This window comes from Aulostomus chinensis, chromosome 15 (genome assembly GCF_037954235.1).
Source record: "Aulostomus chinensis isolate RoL2024-O1b breed Wild chromosome 15, RoL_Achi_v1.0, whole genome shotgun sequence".
Lineage (NCBI taxonomy): Eukaryota > Metazoa > Chordata > Actinopteri > Syngnathiformes > Aulostomidae > Aulostomus > Aulostomus chinensis.
The window spans coordinates 575,001-596,201 of NC_141334.1; the positions used below are offsets into that span (position 1 = coordinate 575,001).

The 21,201-nt window shown below is 48.2% G+C and overlaps 1 protein-coding gene across 2 annotated transcripts in view; it reads left to right on the top strand.

Annotated features, from left to right (window-relative positions):
• The window catches only part of doc2b (double C2-like domains, beta), an 83,296-nt gene that overhangs the window by 51,583 nt on the left and 10,512 nt on the right, over positions 1–21,201 (top strand). Inside the window, exons 3-6 of one of the 2 annotated variants that reach the window (XM_086225837.1) lie at positions 6,810–6,833; positions 11,602–11,676; positions 17,362–17,471; positions 19,486–19,612. In XM_086225837.1, the coding sequence (XP_086081963.1) occupies positions 6,810–6,833; positions 11,602–11,676; positions 17,362–17,471; positions 19,486–19,612 (336 nt within the window). The remainder of the gene's footprint in view (positions 1–6,809; positions 6,834–11,601; positions 11,677–17,361; positions 17,472–19,485; positions 19,613–21,201) is intronic. The other variant, XM_086225838.1, reaches the window with a different exon arrangement.

Genomic DNA, 21,201 nt, shown 5'->3' on the forward strand with positions numbered 1-21,201 from the left:
ATTTTCTCCTTATCGAGGATTCATTGATGTCGTTGTCATGAGCTACTGAGATCAATCACCAGATCATCACAAATCAACGACAAGTGCAGCGTTCCTCAGCTTCCAGTAACAAGCGGGATAAACAGGCTGAGACATACTTTTCACTTTCAGCTGCAAGAAATCAAAGTGAGTACTTGATCCTGAGGTGGATCCTGATCTGATGATGTCATGTCTCCCCGGAGTGGGCGGAGACAGACATAAGCTGCTGTGCTGCTATGTTATTCATGTGAAGCAGAACCAGGAGGCTGATGGGTAGTGTAGTTTAAAACCTGCTTCATGACCATGTGACAGCGTTAGAGGATTAACACCCACCTGCCCTGTTTCATTCCTCAATAAATGAGCTCAGCTAAATAGCCAACGTGGTGGAGGTGGACATCAGTCCCTCAACCCTTCCAGGTGTTTAATAAGGAGTAGGAGGAGGAGGAGACTCCTACTCCTGCAGAGATGAAGAGGACTGTCTGACGTTCATTGCTGTTGTTGGCAGCTGTAACTCTTCTAGTCTCTGAATCGCCGCCATGGAGCAGACTGGCCAATGGAAGAGGAGGGGCGAGTCCTGGCTGGAGGACTGGACAGCAGAGCAGACATCAGACCATTTTGATTTATGGCGCCTATTTCCTCCAGCTCTGCACAGCTCTGCTAACACGCCCCTCCCGTTTCCATGGCTTGAGGCCTGCACTGAATCCTGCACTGATAACATCGATTATGCCCCCCCCCACCCGAGCTCTCTTATTGGATCTTTTAGATCCCAGCTGAATAGCTCAGTCCTCGGTGTGTAGTGAGACTACAAACATTGGGACTTGTGGTCTATTAAAGGATGAGAGGTCCTGGACAGGCGTTAGCGCCACAGCATGAGCCGGTGAGGACGAGCTGATGGGAGAACCAACTCCTGCCTTTCTTCATGCCGTCTGGAACGATTGCAACTCTGAGGACGGGTACTCTGTGTTTATGACAAACATGGTAACCTCACCGCGAGTAGATCTCATCTGGTAGGGCTTTTTCCTCCCTCAGCTCTGGTGGTTTGAACCAAGCATTTGTCCCTTTGGTGAGCTGGACCACCGGACCGAGACCTGCTGAGGACGTGGTCTTTGTCTGGTTCCTGGTACCAACTCACTTTGGTGGGATGCATTTACAGTGGGAATGTGGTCTGAAGGACGTCCGACCCAACTACCGCCTGATGTAAATCCATTTTGTCTGGTTGAAAGAGGTTTTATGTCATTAAAAGGTGATTGTGTGCACATAAATATGTGGCATGGTGAGTCAAGCAGGAGACGGTCTCAGTCTCACCCCCCAGGGGGTTTCACTCTCACTGTCGCCCTGGCGAGGCTTCAGCAAACGCAACAGAGCAACTTACAGTCCAAGTCCTCAGTGGGATTCTGGCTGGGTGATATTTGTGACACTCCATCAGGTGTGAGACAGCTTGCTGCTCCCAGCGTTTACACACATCAGCACACACACATTGCACTCAGCTGCTAATGCTAAGCATTAGCAGCTGAGTGCAGTAGAAACATTTAATAGTACATGCAAAACAGTGGTAGATATATACACAATATACTCCTTCTTTATTGGCTGTTGGTCCCAGACACATCACTCCAGTGAACGGAGGGAATCTTCACTCTTGGTGTGCAGCAAGACGTTCAAGTTTGCTTGGATTTTTCTCCCCAAAAGAAGGGAAAGATTCCAGTTCATAGTGTGTTGATACCAGAGTGAGAGGATCTGACTTCATCTCCTCCCAGGACTTCTAGCAGCAGCAAACCAAGTGAGAGCAGGCAGGGGGCGCTCCTCCCACCAACGCTGATCAGTGTGGCATCGACTAAGTTGAGTTGCTTTGAGACTTAATGTCATGAGCGAAGCCAGGAAGTCCTTCTTTGCTCATTTCCTCTTGATGTGCATGTGACTCTGATGGATTATTGTCAGGAACCCTTGCTGGGTTACACCCCCCTGTGCACCCAGAAAACCCACTCAGAATGAATGTTGCTCTGAGGACCAACTGACAGCGTGAGAAGCCCAACAGCAAACAATAATGTGTTTGTAGGAAAATGACATTTACTGTATTGTACTGTTTACCAAACAGGCACAACAGTTAATGTACTCTGAGCTGTCGAGCAGGGGCCTCCAGGAACCATCACAGTGCAGCGTGGCGGCAGACCTCCCGTGTTGAACCCTCTCTGCTGCCAGTGGCGGCAGCTTCCTCCGTGTTGATTGGACAAAAGCGAGAGGAGAGGAGCTGCTTCATGCTGATGATGTCACTACCACTGTTGTATCTGACAGCAAAGAACTCTTCTGAAGATTAGCGTCAACTTGCACGACAGTAACGTTTCACCGTATCTTCCCTGAATGAATAAAAACCATCGTGGTGCTGAATCATAAAATGTTCCAGATTTAAGATTAAAATATAACCACTAGAAAAATGAATTAGACAGACATTTAAAATGCGTCCACACAGGCGCCGTGATGGAGTGAGAGCGCAAGTGGTGTTGTGATGCTAGTTGGTTTATTAATCTCACACGGTCACTGGTTTAGCCGCAACATGAAATAACCCTGAATTTCTGTTTGCAAACCTGCATCTTGCCCCCCCTCCCCCAGTGGCACCGATCAAGAACGCTCCGCTGCCTCCAGGGATGACACGAGAGTCTGTACTGGGCTTCAGGCTGCTGTCTTCCTTATGCTCACCCACAACCCCGCAAAACCATAAAATTAGCCAAAGAACTCCTCCACACGGGAGGCGGGACTGTCTGGAACGATGTGATCCTCGTCTCTCTGCTGCTGTTCCATTTACCAGAGCCCCAAAATTACAACTCACTGTCTTATAAGCCTCTGAAATACCTTCCTAACATGGTGTCTGCCTCGCTGGGAAGGTGAATTATCCCCTTCAGCTTCAGTGAGAATGTGAAATCAGCCACCGAGCGTTCCCCATCACTTTAGGACTTCACGAGCACCCATGTTACTGCTCCTATCCTACTTTCACAGATCTCACTCATCCTGCTTTGTCATGGATGTGCAACACAGAACAGGGTCGTTGGATTGGAGCGCCGAGGCCAAAGCAGGCGGTTGATGTCTTTGATTAAAAGAGAAATCAAAGTTACAGGAAATTCTAAGAAATCCAAGCTACAGACCTCCAATAATAGAAGTCAAAGAAGGCAAGAAGGCAAACAACGGGAAAGAAGACAAGAGGACAAGAAGGAAACTGAAGCAGGAATCAAGAAGCAGGCACACCTGAGACACGTGACAAGAGCAGCAAACCTCCAGGTGTTACCGCTGAACTTCAGCCATGACGACTTTCACCATTGCTGAACTCTGAACTTCGATACGACTCCGCTCCTTGGAGGAAATAACCCTTGTAAACTTTACATTTTCAAACAAAAGTCCAACACCGCATCTTCATAGCAGCTCAACCTGAAACTCAGCAGGACCAGCAGCGGGTCCTGGGGGTCCAGGTGGTGCAGCAGTCTCTGTGTTCCCTCCGACTCGGTTGGGTGTCCATACAGATACGATCAACCGTGTCTGGTATGTTTCCTGACTGCTGCACTAGCGCCCCCTCTGGTTGTTTATGGTGCCTGCACAGGTGAAAAGGGCTGATGCTCTGGTGCTCGGTCTGACAGCAAAGCCTCTAAATCACAAAGCTTCAGCAGTTCAGGACCGAGTGGAGACGACCGTCAGCCATCGACCATCAACCAAACCCAATATGAAACATACCATTGGAGAGAAAATGGGGAAACGATAAAAAAAGAAACAAGAAAAAAGAGGCTTGAAAGAAGCAGGGGTTGGGGGTTGGGGGGTCACGCCGTGGGCGTAAAGCCAGTGAGGCAACAAGGCAGCCGCCCTCGGTTCTGCGCTCACTCGCTGGGCCTCTTCTTCTTTGTGAGCTGTCAGCTTCTGCGGAACGTTTTCCCTCCTGGTTCTTCTCTGCCTCGTTGGTTCCCTGGACCGTGACAGTTCGTCAGCCTCGACTGGCCACCAGACTTCTGTCTCTGAGTCGTGCGATTGCCTGTTGCACCGGTCAACACAGCTCATTTTCTTCTTCTCTTTCAGTGTAGCCAGACTTTGCCAGATCTCTTCACGTCAGTCTGCATATATGCAAGAAAACTGAAGTCTTTCTCGAGAGCTCTTCCTTCCGTAGAGGAACAGCTTTCCTGCGTTTATCAGTGAATCAGACGGTCTCACAATTCAATTGAAGATCCGAGACTTGTTGATTCAACACCTCCTACTCGCCAACCCACCTGAACAATCCTCTGCAGTCGTTCATTCTCTTCCATCTCCTGCAGACTGGCCTTCCATGGCCAGCACGCCCACGCCACAGTGTGGGAGCACAAACACATTCCGTCTGTTTCTGAGGCTTTGATTCATGATCCCTGTTTGTGGCTGTTTTCCTTCCTCTGCTTTTACACAAAAATGCTTTGTTCAGCAGTTTGTCCTCACAATCCATCAGGAACATGGGAGGAGCTTTGATGTCATCGCTTCTGATGTCACTTTACAGCTCTGAATGTTGAAGTGTGCCACCACCACCACCACCACCACCACCACCCGAGTCTGTGGCTGTCCCACACGTGTATTTATACCTGGATACGTGTACTTATAAATGGATACGTGTACTTGTACCAGGATATGTGAACTTATACCTGGACACATGTACTTATACCTGGATATGTGTACTTATACCTGGATACGTGTACTTATACTGCCACACACATGTACTTATACCTGGATACATGTACTTATACCTGGATACATGTACTTATACCTGGATACATGTACTTATACCTGGAAAATGCGAACTTATACCTGGATACGTGAACTTATACCAGGTTACATGTACTTATACCTGGATACATGTACTTATACCTGGAAACGTGTACTTATACCTGGATACGTGTACTTGTACCTGGATATGTGTACTTATACCTGGATACATGTACTTATACCTGGATATTTGTACTGATACCTGGATATTTGTACGTATCCCTGGATACGTGTACTTGTACCTGGATATGTGAACTTATACCTGGATACATTTACTTATACCTGGATATGTGTACTTATACCTGGATATGTGTACTTATACCTGGATAGGTGTACTTATACTGCCCCACACATGTACTTATACCTGGATACATGTACTTATACCTGGATACATGTACTTATACCTGGACACATGTACTTATACCATGATATATGAGCTTATACCTGATTCATTCATACATATCCCTGGATACGTGTACTTATACCTGGAAAATGCGAACTTACACCTGGATACGTGAACTTATACCAGGTTACATGTACTTATACCTGGATATATGTACTTATACATGGAAACGTGTACTTATACCTGGATACATGTACTTATAATGCCCCGCACATGTACTTATACCAGGATATATTTACTTATACCTGAATACATGTGCTTATACCATGATATATGAGCTTATACCTGATTCATGTACTTATACTGCCCCGTACTTGTACTTATACCTGGATAAATGTACTTATACCAGGATACATGTACTTATACTGCCCACTAAACTCAGGCTATACATACTTATACCAGGATATATGTACTTGTACCAGGATATACGTTCTTGTACCAGGATGTATGTACTTATAGCAGGATATATGTACTTATACCAGGATATATGTACTTGTACCAGGATATACGTTCTTGTACCAGGATGTATGTACTTATAGCAGGATATACGTACTTGTACCAGGATATATGTACTTGTACCAGGATATACTTTCCTTTACCAGGATGTATGTACTTATAGCAGGATATACGTACTTTACCAGGATATATGTACTTGTACCAGAATATATGTTCTTGTACCAGGATATACGTTCTTTTACCAGGATATATGTACTTGTACCAGGATGTATGTACTTGTACCAGGATGTATGTTCTTGTACCAGGATGTATGTACTTGTACCAGGATATACATACATGTACCAGGATATACGTTCTAGTACCAGGATGTACGTACTTGTACCAGGATGTACGTACTTGTACCAGGATGTATGTTCTTGTACCAGGATGTATGTACTTGTACCAGGATATACATACATGTACCAGGATATACGTTCTAGTACCAGGATGTACGTACTTGTACCAGGATGTACGTACTTGTACCAGGATATACGTACTTGTACCAGGATATATGTACTTGTACCAGGATATACGTACTTGTACCAGGATGTATGTACTTGTACCAGGATATACATACTTGTACCAGGATGTATGTACCTGTACCAGGATATATGTATCTGTACCAGGATATACATACTTGTACCAGGATGTATGTACCTGTACCAGGATATATGTACTTGTACCAGGATATACATACATGTACCAGGATGTATGTATCTGTACCAGGATATATGTACTTGTATCAGGATATACATACATGTACCAGGATGTATGTATCTGTACCAGGATATATGTACTTGTACCAGGATATACATACATGTACCAGGATGTATGTATCTGTACCAGGATATATGTACTTGTACTGCCCATGTGACATTTGTCAGCAGGCCCTCCTCCTCCTCCTCCTCAGTAAAGAATGAATGTCCCAGTGTGTGACGATGGCGTGCTGTCACGTCTGAGTTTCTCAGCAAATGTTTCAGCTTGAGTGTCTCAGTTGCTTCCTGCTCCGCCTGCTTGTCCTCTGTCATTTGCATGAGTTTCTTTGCTTCAGCTTCAACTTCCTGTAACCACTGCTGCCTCCTGTTTCTCTTGCATGCCTTCTTCATCTCTGTTACTTTACTTGCTGGGAAAGCAGCTTCCTGTCCCCAGATACAAGAAGGTAAGCAGCCGACCCCCAGCAGTCGATCCTGAGTCGACTGATCCAACCTGCAGACCTGGTGAACCCTGACTCATCCCCCCCCCACACACACACACTCACCCCCCCCACACACACACACACGCACACTCACCCCCCCACACACACACGCGCACACTCACCCCCCCCCCCCCACCCACCTGTGAGGGAGTGTTGATGTTTTCAATGATGTTGTTTTCTGTGTGACTCATTTGTTCCTCTTTTGTATGAAGAATGCTAATGACAAGCAGACAGTTTGGTAACCATCATGCCGGCCATGAACAACTATTAATGGTAAAGTTACCAATAACAATTGATTAAATATACACACAAGTAGGGAAAAAGTACACCAAGACAAGAACTGACACCCACCACACACAAGTATTTATTATATTTCAGGTACTAATCGTATGAAGGACCAGATAAAGAAACTCGTTCTTCTACAGGTTTCACCGTCATGCCCTCCGACTGTCTCCTAGTTTGTTGCAGCAGCAGTGCAGTGATCAGTTATCACACTTCAAAAGCTGTAATATACATTTCAAGTACTCATTAATAGGAGTTTTGAGTTTTCAACGATATTTTAGCCCTCCTGTGGTTCTTCTTTGGAGACTCCCATTCCATTACCATCTGCTGACTCACCATTCTGCCTGCTCCCATCACTCCCAGTTTACCTCCTGTAGCCTTGACCTGATCATTTCTGCTGGTCCCAGGTGGCCCTGCGAGCATTAAGCCTGTGTTAACAGGTCTGTGGGTCGGCGCCCTGTGGGTGGATCGATGGCCTGCCTCACCCGTCCTGTTATATGCTGCACCTGCTGATTGATGCCTCCTCCACCTGTGCATTACCAGTCCAGTCAGATATGGTAATGAAGACAGATGAGAAGGCTGATAGCCTCCCAGGAGGAAAAGGACCAGCTTCAAATGTACTCTGCGGTATTTTGAAGCTTCATATTTAAAAAGTGATCTTTATGAATTGGCGGTTGATATTTTTTCATGAGAGATTCCACAGAGGCAATAGGAAATCTGCCCGGACAAAGAAGATGCCATCAAATCTTCATGGAACTATGATGACATCGTGATGACATAGCAGCGTCACGTCAGTGTGTCAAACACCGGCTCCTAATTTGACATCGGAGTAGATTCACATCCACCATACTTCAACTCTATTTCCTCCATACTTCCACCATACTTCTACCATACTGCCTCCATACTTCCACCATACTTCCTCCATACTTCCACCATACTTCTACCATACTGCCTCCATACTTCAACCCTATTTCCTTCATACTTCCACCATACTTCTATCATACTGCCTCCATACTTCCTCCATTCTTCCACCATACTGCCTCCATACTTCAACCCTATTTCCTCCATTCTTCCACCATACTTCCTCCATACTTCCACCATACTTCTATCATACTGCCTCCATACTTCAACCCTATTTCCTTCATACTTCCACCATACTTCTATCATACTGCCTCCATACTTCCTCCATTCTTCCACCATACTGCCTCCATACTTCAACCCTATTTCCTTCATCCTTCCACCATACTTCTATCATACTTCAACCCTATTTCCTCCATACTTTCACCATACTGCCTCCATACTTCCTCCATACGTCCACCATACTTCCACCATACTGCCTCCATACTTCAACCCTTTTTCCTTCATACTTCCACCATACTTCCTCCATACTTCTACCATACTGCCTCCATACATCAACCCTATTTCCTCCATACTTCCACCATACTTCTATCATACTGCCTCCATACTTCAACCCTATTTCCTTCATACTTCCACCATACTTCCTCCATACTTCCACCATACTTCTACCATACTGTCTCCATACTTCAACCCTATTTCCTTCATACTTCCATCACACTTCCTCCATACTTATATCATACTGCCTCCATACTTCAACCCTATTTCCTCCATACTTCCACCATACTTCCTCCATACTTGCACCATACTTCCTTCATACTTCCACCATACTTCCTCCATACTTCCACCATACTTCTACCATACTGCCTCCATACTTCAACCCTATTTCCTCCATACTTCCTCCATGCTTCCACCATAATGCCTCCATACTTCAACCCTACTTCCTCCATACTTTCACCTTACTTCCACCATACTGAGTTTGCCCAAAAAGTCCACGTGTTTTGTGGATCTGGAGAAGGCTTAAGAACGTGTTCCCAGGAGCACCCTGTGGGGGTACTCCGGGAGTATGGGGTGGATGGCCCCTTACAAATTCAGTCAGACGAGTGAGAGTCTGGTCCGCGTTGACGGCAGTAAGTCTGACTTGTTCCCAGTGAGAGTTGGACTCTACCAAGGCTGCCCTTTGTCACCGGTTCTGTTCATAACTTTAATGGACAGAATTTCTAGGTGCAGCCGGGTGGCGGGAGGATGTCGTCTCTGCTTTTTGCGGATGACGTGGTCCTCTTTGCTCCATCAGGCCACGACCCCCAGCTCTTGCTGGGACAGTTCACAGCTGAATGTGAAGTGGCTGGGATAAGAATCAGCACCTCCAAGTCTGAGGCCCTGGTCCTCAGCTGGAAAAGGGTGGTTTGTCCACTCCAAGTCGGGGGGGGGGGGGGGTCCGACCTCAGGTGGAGGAGTTTTAAGTATCTCGGGGTCTTGTTTATGAGTGAGGGTAGGATGGAGCGGGAGATTGACAGGTGGATTGGGGCGTCGTCTGCAGTGATGCGGGTGCTAAACCAGTCCATTGTGGTGAAGAGGGAGCTTAGCCAGAAGGAGAGGCTCTCGATTTACCTGTCAATCTATGTTCCAACCCTCACCTGTGGTCATGAACTCTGGGTAATGACTGAAAGAACAAGATCCTGAATCCAAGCGGCTGAAATGAGTTTCCTCCTCAGGGAGGCTGGGCTCTCCCTTAGAGACAGGGTGAGAGGCTGCTGCCCCCACGACCCGGACCAACCGGATAAGAGGAGGACAACGACTCAAGAACATATCTGGCACCTTTTGAGTTCCGGCTATACTAACTCTTGCTGGAAGGGAAATGTGTCCTGTACCATGAATCATCACAAAGTTGTTCATTGTGTTATCATCACAAATGAGCTGGTAACCTGTTTGGAATGAAAACAGTCAGATTGGTTGAATAACAAACTGGAAATACCACCTTGTAGCCCCCCCACGATCGTTGCCTGTCAGTAACCTTGACCTTTAATCTCCAGATATTTTCAGGTCATCCTTGAGTCAAAGTCCCACAAAGCCCCTCAAGGGATCCCAGGGATGTTGCGTCAAAAAGAGTGACTAAGCATAAATAAAATAAGTGCAGCCCTGCTTCATGGAGTCCGTATAGTGGCTCAGTAATGTAGTCCAGACTGTGAACTCGAGGAAACTGAGAAATAGAGGTGGAACAGCGCCATGAATAAAAGACTCCCTGCCAACCCTATGGACTGATGGAGGGAGGTGTGGCCATGGGAGGAGGGTGGAGACAGAACTCTTAATGTCCAGAAAAAACTGAACCTCATCTTCTAAACTCATGTGACGGCAACAAATGTTTGATATGTCAATCCAAGATATAAGTGCTCAAAAGAACGATACGAAGGCATGCAGGCGTCAGAACGTCTCGTTCTTTGGTGCATAGTTTGACTGCATTTGCAGGACTTGTTGATGTTCTCGTAGCAGTTAAGTCAGAGAGTGCATCCGGCTAGATCCTCCCACCTTCCCTCCGTTCACATCCCTCTGCCTCCTCCTACCGTCAGGCGCCCTCAGTCACACGTAGACGTAGCATCTCTGCCATATATGTAGAGTTAGTAGTTTTCCATCCATCGTCGTCTTCCACTTATTCCTTAAGTCGCGGGGGGGGGGGGGCTAGAGCCTATCCCAGCATCAACAGACGAGAGGCAGGGTTCACTCTGGAAAGGTCACCAGTCCATCGCAGGGCCAACATACAGAGACGAACAACCATTGGCTCTCACATTCATACCTACGGTGAATTTAGAGAATCAATCAGCCTCGTCCCCAAATTGATGTCTTTGGACTGTGGCGGAAGCTGGAGTACCAGAGAGAACCCACGCAGACACGGGGAGAACATGGAGACTCACCCAGAAAGATCCCGCGCCCGAGCCGGGACTCGAACCCGGAACCTTCTTGCTGTGAGGCCACAGTGCTGACCACTGCACCACCGTGCAGCCTGAGTTAGTTTTCATTTTGACCAAATAAAGATGTGAAAAATAATAAAGTCTCTCTTACCAAATGAAGTGTTTGTGGCTTTGAAAGACTAATAAGGAATCAGGGAGTTGAAGGTTCATTGAACTGGAAATATGAGGCATTATAGCTTTAAATTGACTGCTCAGTGAGGAGCTCCTCTTCTTTCCTCAGCTGAAGCAGAGAGAATGACCTCACAGCTGCACCTCGATGAGGTTTAACCTTGGTTTTGGTGGGAATTTTCCCTCTTGAGGAAGGTGGTTCTGTCTGAGACAGCAGTGAGAAAAGAACAAATGACCGAAAATGGATGACAGTAAAATATACACGAAATGAACAAGCAGATGAATAAAAGCAGTCAGCTACTAACAAGAAGACGAGTCCACAGTCTTTAATCCTACCTTCGCCATCTGTCTCACTGACTAACTAACCTCATTAAGACATCTGGAACTTGCGCCAGGATGAAGGTGCAAAGACTTTAAAATCTCTTTCAGCACAAACACCACACGTTGGAGGAGTGACGTGTAGGATTCGTCCACAGTGCCTGTCAAAGTTGACATCTCTGCATTTTCTGTTTCTTCCTCAGGGGCTCAAGCCAATGGACCACAACGGGCTTTCAGACCCTTACGTCAAGTTGCACCTCCTGCCCGGCGCCAGCAAGGTACACAGAGATCATTCCAGTTTGCTTATCATGGCATCATCCCTTTTACTGCTGTGATGGTTCTGCATTGGATATCCTTGGTTGGTGCTGGTGAATGAAAACCAAATAAAAGACCAACATGAGCTGGAACCAGAGCCTCCGTGAGCCCTTATGAATTATAACCCTGCTGTAATTTCTAAATGGCTCAGATTCTTTATTTCCAGCTTTAGTTGTATGATCCAGTATGATCCAGTATGACCCAGTATGATCCAGTATGACCCAGTATGACCCAGTATGATCCAATATGACCCAGTATGATCCAGTATGATCCAATATGACCCTGTATGATCCAGTATGACCCAGTATGACCCAGTATGACCCAGCTTTTACTGTGAGGATTATGTACACACACAGGGTTAGTAGCATCTTCCATCGTCACCGCCGCGTGACACTGATGGTGCAACTTGTTTGTTAATGTTTTAAAGGTCCTAATTAGGCAGAATGCAGCGATGGAGTTGTGATCATGAGCGTAATTAGCCATTCAGAGAGAGACGAAGCCCAGGGCCTGATCAACCAGTCAAACAGACGCACAATAATTGTCACACAACACATGGGAAAGGCCCATGAAAGGACCCAACAGCCTGTCGACTGTCTGGGTTGGATAGCAAAGAAGAACTCGGCTAAACGTAGATCTGTGGTTGCGTCCATCTTACTAATGCGCTCCAGACGAAGATGGCAACAACAGATTGTCTGTTTCATTGAGGCAGCAGGATGAGTCACGGGATTCGATTCTTGCAGGGGGAAGTAAACACATCAGTGAGGCAGTGCAGTCTGAGGGCAGGTAGACCTCCACACACTCCTGCTGCTGCCTGCTGTCAGCACTACAAAGTGTTGGTGGGTTTTCTGTTCTGCAGCAACAGGTGAGTGTGGAGAAGCAGGTGACTGATTGACTCACGCACTCAGCAGCCATTCATCAGCCTCACCAAGCAGAGGGAAAGACCAATGATTCAAAATAAGGACTCAAATACGGAATGATTCGGAGAGAATGTGCCGTGACCTCTCACCCTTCATTGCCTGGTGGTGGCATGTCATGTTTGAAATTGTGTGCTGGATGGAAGTTTTAGACTGTTTAGCTGCTGATAGCATCAGTCTCCGTTAGCTTCAAGCTAAATACACGTGGCTGACTCTTCCTGCATCCTGGAGTCAGTAAGAAGTGATGCAGGAGGGAACACCTGAGTGAGCTGAAGACTCCTGAGAGTGAGCACTGGAAAGGCAAAGTACACTTTTTGAATAAAACACGATAAAACATTATTTTCCAGCAGTGAATTTCATTGCACCAAGTTGTTGGTGAATCAAGATAAATCTCTTAACTGCAGCTGGAGCTGAACTGGTGAGTCCTTCAGTGCTTTTACGTTGGTGCTGTTTACATGGTGCTGGCGCTTAATCTGAACAGCTGCCACGTCGAGAGCTCGAGGCAATTTCATACATTTCTATCAGATCAGGCTGCTGCTGCTTTTAGTGCTGACTGACGAATCTCATCTGTACCCTGAAGAAGTCGTACAACTCTCATGTCCCAGAAGGTGTCGCAGAACGGGGCCAAGCTCCTGACCCCCAAACACTCAGCCAGTATCATCCATCCCTCCATCCATCCATCATCCCTCCCTCCATCCCTCCATGTTCTCCCTCTTCTCCTGTTGAGGGTGGTGGGGGTGGAGCCTATCCCAGCAGCCTTCCCCCTGGACAGGTCACCAGTCCATGGCAGGGCCAACACATAGAGACAGACAACCATTGGCTCTCCCAGCCACGCCTACGGTCAATTTAGAGTCTGGATTAACCTGGTCCCTCTTGATGTCTTTGGACTGTGGAGGAAGCTGGAGTACCAGAGAGAACCCAGCAGGAACAGGGAGAACATGGAGACTCACCCAGAAAGACCCCGTGCTGCAGCCGGGGCTCCACCCACAACCTTCTTGATGGGGGCCACAGTGAGGACCGCTGCTCCACCCACAACCTTCTTGCTGGGGGCCACAGTGAGGACCACTGCTCCACCCACAACCTTCTTGCTGGGGGGCCACGGTGAGGACCACTGCTCCACCGGGCCACCCGCCAGTATTATCATGTTCCTCAAATCATTTCAATTTGAGGAGACCAGAGTGAGTCTCAGAATATTCAGATCCTTCAGGACAAACTCTCAGACGTTCAGGGGATCTGACGCTGGTGATTCTGTTCATCTCTCGTTTTTCTCCTCTGAAACGCTCTGAGATTCCCATGTCCTGGTTAACCTGAGCCTGCTGGTCCCTGCGCCCTCCTTCCATCTTCATGATCCTCGGCCAAGCTGAGAGCAGCATTCTGCCAGTTTCATATATCTACCTGTCATAGTTGTTTGACTGGTAGGTGAACTAAATCCTCTTCCATGATTGTTCTCCTGCACCAGTGGAGCCAACCTCTCACCACGCTGAGCACCCCCCCATAGTCTCGGCCTGCTCCCAGATAACCATTAGGTTCGGTCTACGAGCCTCATTAAGGCCCATTACGGAGGTCATAAGTTGGCCGTTCGCTCTAATCAGAAGTGAAGTTTCACGCCGGCCTGCACAGTGGCTGCCAGCTCCCTCTCCTGGGAGACCGGCCGCCCTCCACCCACTCAGGCCTTCCAGAAAGACGAATACCTGCTGCCATTATCATCTACTCTGTATTTCAGCATTTATAATTTCAAGGTAGGCATAATATTACATTTCTAATTTAGTGCTAATTAAATGGGAATGGTAATACAAAGATATTTCCCAGCTGATGAAATAACAAAATCGAAGGTCATTCTTAGAGTTGATGGGTAAAAGAAAGAATGTTTGTCTTCGGGGAGTGAGACGTGGCTTCTGCTGGCGTGACCACAGAACTGACCTGGACATGAAGGAAGCCCACATTCAAGCGCCTGCTTCCAGGCTTCAGGACTCCTTCCTTCATCCCACTGGAGATGTTCCTACTTGGACTTGGGTTAGGGTTACGATGATTTGTTCCTTTAAACTTTATTCAACTCAGTCGTTTCACTGAGGTCACAAGATCTGCTCATAAGGAAGCGCAGGACAGCGCCAGAGTATCAGTGTAAATACCCAGGAGTGGCTCGAGGAAAGGAGGGAGAGAGAGAGAGAGAGAGAGAGTGTGTGTGTGTGTGTGTGTGTGTGTGAGCGAGCGTGTGTGAGAGCGAGCGAGCATGTGTGTGTGAGTGAGCGTGTGTATGAGTGAGCATGTGTGTGTGAGTGAGCATGTGTGTGAGAGCGAGCGTGTGCGTGAGTGAGCGAGCATGTGTTTGAGTGAGCGAGCGTGTGTTTGAGTGAGCGAGCGTGTGTGTTTGTGAGCGAGCGTGCGTGTGTGTGAGTGAGCGAGCATGTGCGTGTGTGTGAGTGAGCATGTGTGTGTGTGTGTGAGTGACCGTTTGTGTGTGTGTGAGTGAGCGTGTGTGTGTGTGAGTAACCGTTTGTGTGTGTGTGTGTGAGTGAGCGTGTGTGCCTGTGTGTGAGTGAGCGTGTGTGTGTGTGAGTGAGCGAGCATGTGTGTGTGTGAGTGAGCGTGTGTGTGAGTGAGCGTGTGTGCATGTGTGTGAGTGAGCGTGTGTGTGTGAGTGAGCGTGTGTGTGTGAGTGAGCGTGTGTGTGTGAGTGAGCATGTGTGCGTGTGTGTGAGTGAGCGTATGTGCGTGTGTGTGAGTGAGCGTGTGTGCGTGTGTGTGAGTGAGCGTGTGTGCGTGTGTGTGAGTGAGCGTGTGTGCGTGTGTGTGAGTGAGCATGTGTGAGTGAGCGTGTGTGCGTGTGTGTGAGTGAGCATGTGTGAGTGAGCGTGTGTGCGTGTGTGTGAGTGAGCGTGTGTGCGTGTGTGTGAGTGAGTGTGTGTGCGTGTGTGTGAGTGAGCGTGTGTGTGAGTGAGCGTGTGTGCGTGTGTGTGAGTGAGCATGTGTGAGTGAGCGTGTGTGCGTGTGTGTGAGTGAGCATGTGTGAGTGAGCGTGTGTGCGTGTGTGTGAGTGAGCGTGTGTGCGTGTGTGTGAGTGAGTGTGTGTGCGTGTGTGTGAGTGAGCGTGTGTGCGTGTGTGTGAGTGAGCGTGTGTGTTTTAGCCTCCATCCTGTGAGAATCAGCTGCTGATTGGGGGAGAAACAATTAGCAGGAACTGTCTTACGATGAACGCTTCCATCAGACTTGCAAACGACCCCAGCAGCTCATTGATGAAACCAACAGAATCACATGACTCCTATCCCAGTCTCATCATCCTCATCTCACCACAATATTCCACTGATGCAGACGTGCGGCCGCTGGCAGTCATTTTCCTCACCTCGCTAGATTGCAGCCGTGAGCGTGAACCGTGGGAGAAGCTGCGTCTGGTGTCTGCTGGGATGTTTATTGATCCATCAGGTGAACCCTACCCAGCAGGGCCTTGTTCACCGTAACACAGCGGTCATCCAGAAAGGTGACCCGGGAGAACGCTTCCAGCCTTCGTTACCTTTACAAGCTTCGCCTCTCCCTCCAAGACACCATTGACTGGATCTGTACTGGATGGGTTTTTAGACACCTGAGCTTTGATATTTTATCATTCTACAAAGTACAACATGTATGTAAAAACTGTACCTGTGAAACACAAGGCATCTAAGGGCAAGAGCTTTATGTGCCTTACAAATGGCTCACAAGCAGATCAGTGGGACTACGGAGATCACCTCACTAGATGCAGAAGCGTGAAGCTAGATGAGGCGATGTGGAAGTGGACTTGCAGGTACGCGTCAGGAGCCATGACAGGAGGTTACAGGTGTGGAAAGATTCTTAGACGTGTTCACATCAGAGCCGATTCCCAGCCACGAAGGTGAAACCAGCCAACAGTCCCACTGGTGTTCATCAGAGGGAACCACTGAGATGCTAAATTTGGCTGCTCTGGAGTAGTAGAGTAGTAGTAGTAGTAGTAGTAGTAATAGTAGAAGTAGTAGTGGTAGTAGTAGAAGTAGTAGTAGTAGTAGTCGTAGTAGCTTCATGAATTGATAATAGCAGAGGAAGAATGGAGATGCTTCAAGTACTCGTACTTACTTGGTGCAGTACTTGCCAAACAGTGCCGACCTGTCGTGGAGCAGTAGCATCGTAGCCAAGTCTTCCTCAGGTCCAACAAAGTTGGACCCAGCAGTTCAGGCTTGTGCTGCCATTTTTCTGGCGGGTTAGCAGGGTTACTCAAAAACTCTTAGGCTGAATATGAAAGCACAACCAGAGAGGAGCCACTAGATGAAGCCTTGGTTTCGGTGTCACAGATTTTCTAGTTTGGGGCTCAAGTGTAAAAAGGACTTTTTTAATGATAGTTGATAATCATAGCGGTTGAAGGTGTCCAAAAGGGTCATGGTTGGACTGAATGTGTCACACACGCTGGACTCCATGCTTCCTTCATGTCCTGCACCGCTCTGGTTATGCCGGTCACGTCATGTAGCGCCGTCTGCTTTTAATATTTAATTTTCAACAGAGTTCAACCTGCAGCAGCGAGGTGTTGCCTGCGTTCGTGCTGGCAGCCTTGCCGCTCTGATGAGGGCGGAGCAGCTTTGTGTGTTTCAAGGATGTTTTTAGAATTCTGTCAGCTGGCAGTGACTCAGACACCTGAGGGTTGAATTCTCCTGAGGTGCCGCAGAAAGCTGATAGTTTGTCAATCAAATGATCTTCACTTCTCTTCAACAGCCGACTCGTCTGTTTGTCTTTCAGGCAAATAAACTACGAACCAAGACCCTGCACAACACACTCAACCCCGTCTGGAGCGAGACGCTGACCTACTACGGCATCACTGATGAGGATATGGTCCGCAAAACACTCAGGTAGCCAGCAATGACTGAAGATGAGGCAATGGAGGAAAGGTGTGGTGGGAAGAGAATTGTTTAAGTGTCAGGAGTCAAGTGCACTGGCTTGACCTACCACACTCACTGACCTCCTCTGGGACGGTCAGGGAGGTGCTTTCTGGTACTTCCACCGCAGCACTGTAATAACTACATAGCAAAGAAGAATCCATCCCTCCATGGGACTGGAGTACCAGAGAGAACCCAGCAGGAACAGGGAGAACATGGAGACTCACCCAGAAAGACCCCGTGCTGCAGCCGGGGCTCCAATGATGCTGATAATTATCTTATTTATTTTATACTTTTTCCATGATTGGCATCCATGATTCCAATGTGCAGGGCGGCCCGGTGGAGCAGTGGTCCTCCCTGTGGCCCCTCAGCAAGAAGGTTGTGGGTGGAGCCCCGGCTGCAGCACGGGGTCTTTCTGGGTGAGTCTCCATGTTCTCCCTGTTCCTGCTGGGTTCTCTCTGGTACTCCAGCTTCCTCCACAGTCCAAAGACATCAAGAGGGACCAGGTTAATCCAGACTCTAAATTGACCGTAGGCGTGGCTGGGAGAGCCAATGGTTGTCTGTCCCTATGTGTTGGCCCTGCCATGGACTGGTGACCTGTCCAGGGGGAAGGCTGCTGGGATAGGCTCCACCCCCACCACCCTCAACAGGAGGAGAGGGAGAACATGGAGGGATGGATCAGCATCATTAGCATCAGTGGTAGCAGGACCTGAGTGTACATGAAGTTGGAGCTCCGGGTCACTGCTGCCTGGGCTCGGTCACTGGCACTCATCAGCTGGAGCGTGAGGCTGTGTTACTGCAGCCGTGGACAGGCGAGCCTCTCTGGGTGGATATGACCCACTGTCTCTCTCCTCTGGGCTCCTTTATTTTTACCGAAGTGTTGCTGGTGAGCAATCAAGCGCTGGAGGTTGGTTACATCATGATGTGCATAATCGCTTTGATTGCTGCAGCATACGTTCCTGTGATGGAACACGGGCTCGTGCATATTTCAGGCGTGTTATAAAACAACTACTTGCTTTATAATGTGAAATTCGTTTTCTGCAGCAGATTAGTGTGTGAGCACTGTTGAGTCATGGTTATTGACAGGCCACCTTATCAACACCCTGCAAACATACGTGGGCTATTCTGAGTCCCCAGCAGCAAGAACAGTACTATTGTTCCTGCACTTCCTTCCACTGTGACAGCGAGCGTCTGTGACCTGACAGGGACACCATCAGATGGACACTTGGCGGCACAAAAGCATAAACATGTATTTGCATAGCAGAGCCGTGATTAACTATTTCCCCGAAACAATAACCTGGAGAAACGTTGGCGTTCCCAGACAACAGCCCACCTTTTCTTTTTGTAAATTGAAATCTGAATTCAGCTCAACCTGGAGCAGACAACTTGTTATTACTTCTTGTGTCATTATGATTGTGATTGTGCTGCAACCCGACTGGCTACAATGCTAAAACACATTACTAACGCTACCGGCGGGCACATCCAGGCTGCGTGTTCACCTCCACATGGCTGTTGACTATTCAGAGACAAGCGCTTGAAACAAACATTATTCCTCCACATGAGCTTAATGTGGGATGCGTGTCATGTCAGAGGGCTGACGGAGGGCCGCAGTTTCCCCTCCACTCACCAACAACTGCCTTCAGTGAGAGTTGAGTGAAGGAGAGCAACTCATCCATGAAACTCACTGGACCACACGTGTGCTTCACGTGTACTTCGGTCCTCAGGCTTCACCCTCTGCTTTCCTTCACTGCAGTGTCTGTCAGACTGGTGAGGCCCACCTGCCTCCTGTAGTGTAATTATCTCATCATTCGCATTGATTGAGTTTGACACGAATCTCACAAGCTCGCCGCAGTAGAACGACTCGCTTCAGTTCCACAGCTGAAGCAGAGCCGTCCAGTGAGATCTGGTAGAGAACTGAGTTCCTGAGCTGTCCCAGTCCTGAGCCTCCTCTTATTCATGTCAGCTGACTTCTGGCTTCTTACTGCAGGATTTCAGTGTGTGATGAAGACAAATTCCGGCACAATGAGTTCATCGGAGAAACGCGAATCCCCCTCAAGAAGCTGAAGCCCAACCAAACCAAGAACTTCAACAACTGCCTGGAGAAGCAGTTACCAGTGAGTCCACCCACACCTGACTCTTCAGATGCGTTTTACACACACACACACACACACACACACACACACACACACACACACATATATGTTTACACACGCTGTCATGTCACTGTGTCTGCCTGCTGATGGACAGGCCTCCTCCAGCAGTGGAAGCAGAGCTTCTGTCTCTTGTGTTGCTTGAGTTCTGTGAGCCTCTCAGCTCTGTTGGGTTTGGTGGTGTTGGAAGCGTCCCTCAACCGTGATTGAACACATGGTTTCTCGTTGTAATACAGCGTCGCTCTCGACCATCCAGGTTTGCAGTTGTCAGCACGGCCTCATCTTTGGAGACACTCAGTTCTGTTGCTCCTCTCATCCATTGTTATGTGTGTGGGAGTGTGAATAACACCCAGAAATGCAGAATATGCTTGTGCATCACTGGTGTCAAGCAGCCACATGGGTCCGGTCACCAGTTGGAGCCCAGACTTCGTACATGGGGCCCTGCAAAAATGTCCACTGTCGTGATCATTTGGGGGTTGCAACAGTCCAGTTTTCTGGACCCTGGCTGAGCTCGCCATTCCGTGAACAACTCCGAAATGAAAGAGATGGAATTGGTTTTAATCTCCAAGCAAAAACGTTTGACTGATCACACGGCCCTCGTGACGACACGCGGAGCTCCTCTTTGTGTATCCTGACTGGTTTTTGTGCTGACGACGGCAGGCAAAGATGGACGCTAATGCGGTCGTTCAGAATCCCCTTTATCCTCAGATACGACCGCAGCTTTTGCCACACAATAAATCTGTTTCCCTGGAAACCCTGAAGGGAAGCAAGCCATTACGCTCGGAATATCACTGTCGCTGCGCTGGCTGTCTTTAGCGCTGAGCTGGTGCAGCACTGCTATGAACGCGTCCCTCAGTTCTTCAGCACTGCAGCATCGGTTCAGTCAGATCTGAGGCGTCTGCTGATGCTGCGTCTTACAGGCCATTAATGGACTTCCTCTCGCCGGCCCTCACTGAGTTTCCAGCAGCGGTGCAATTATCTGGGGTGTGTTAAACAAACACTGCTGCACACTGGGAAGGGAAAGGAGAGGAGAGGAGGGGAGGGGAGGGGAGGGGAGGGGAGGAGGGGAGAGGAGAGGAGAGGAGAGGAGAGGAGGGAGACCTTTGACCTTTGACAAAGATTCTAATGATTCCATTCCAAATCTCCAAACCAGTCACAAGCACATAAGACGGATCTTTACAACATCTTTGCTACCTGCCATGGGCTGAGCCTGTGGATCACCGCAATTGGCATCAGCGTCTGGCTCTTCCTCCACCGAGGTCTGTGCTCTATGGGGACAGGCTGAACCCTTGTGTCCAACATCGCTACACTCAAAGCATCTCATGCTACCGGCGCGTGCATCCAGAGTGTACCATGCGTTTTCATATTCCACCTGAAACAAAACGTCAAGAGTTTGCGCGGCATCATTCAGGTACATGAAAGCCTGTCTGCGGAGGGACTGGACATGTTGTAGTCTGGCATCTTTGTAGCCCAGACAAACAGTTTGAAAGGTGCTGGCAAACTTCCCGAACCCAACAAGCCCTTTCTCAATCAAGTGGTTCAGAATAAAGGGG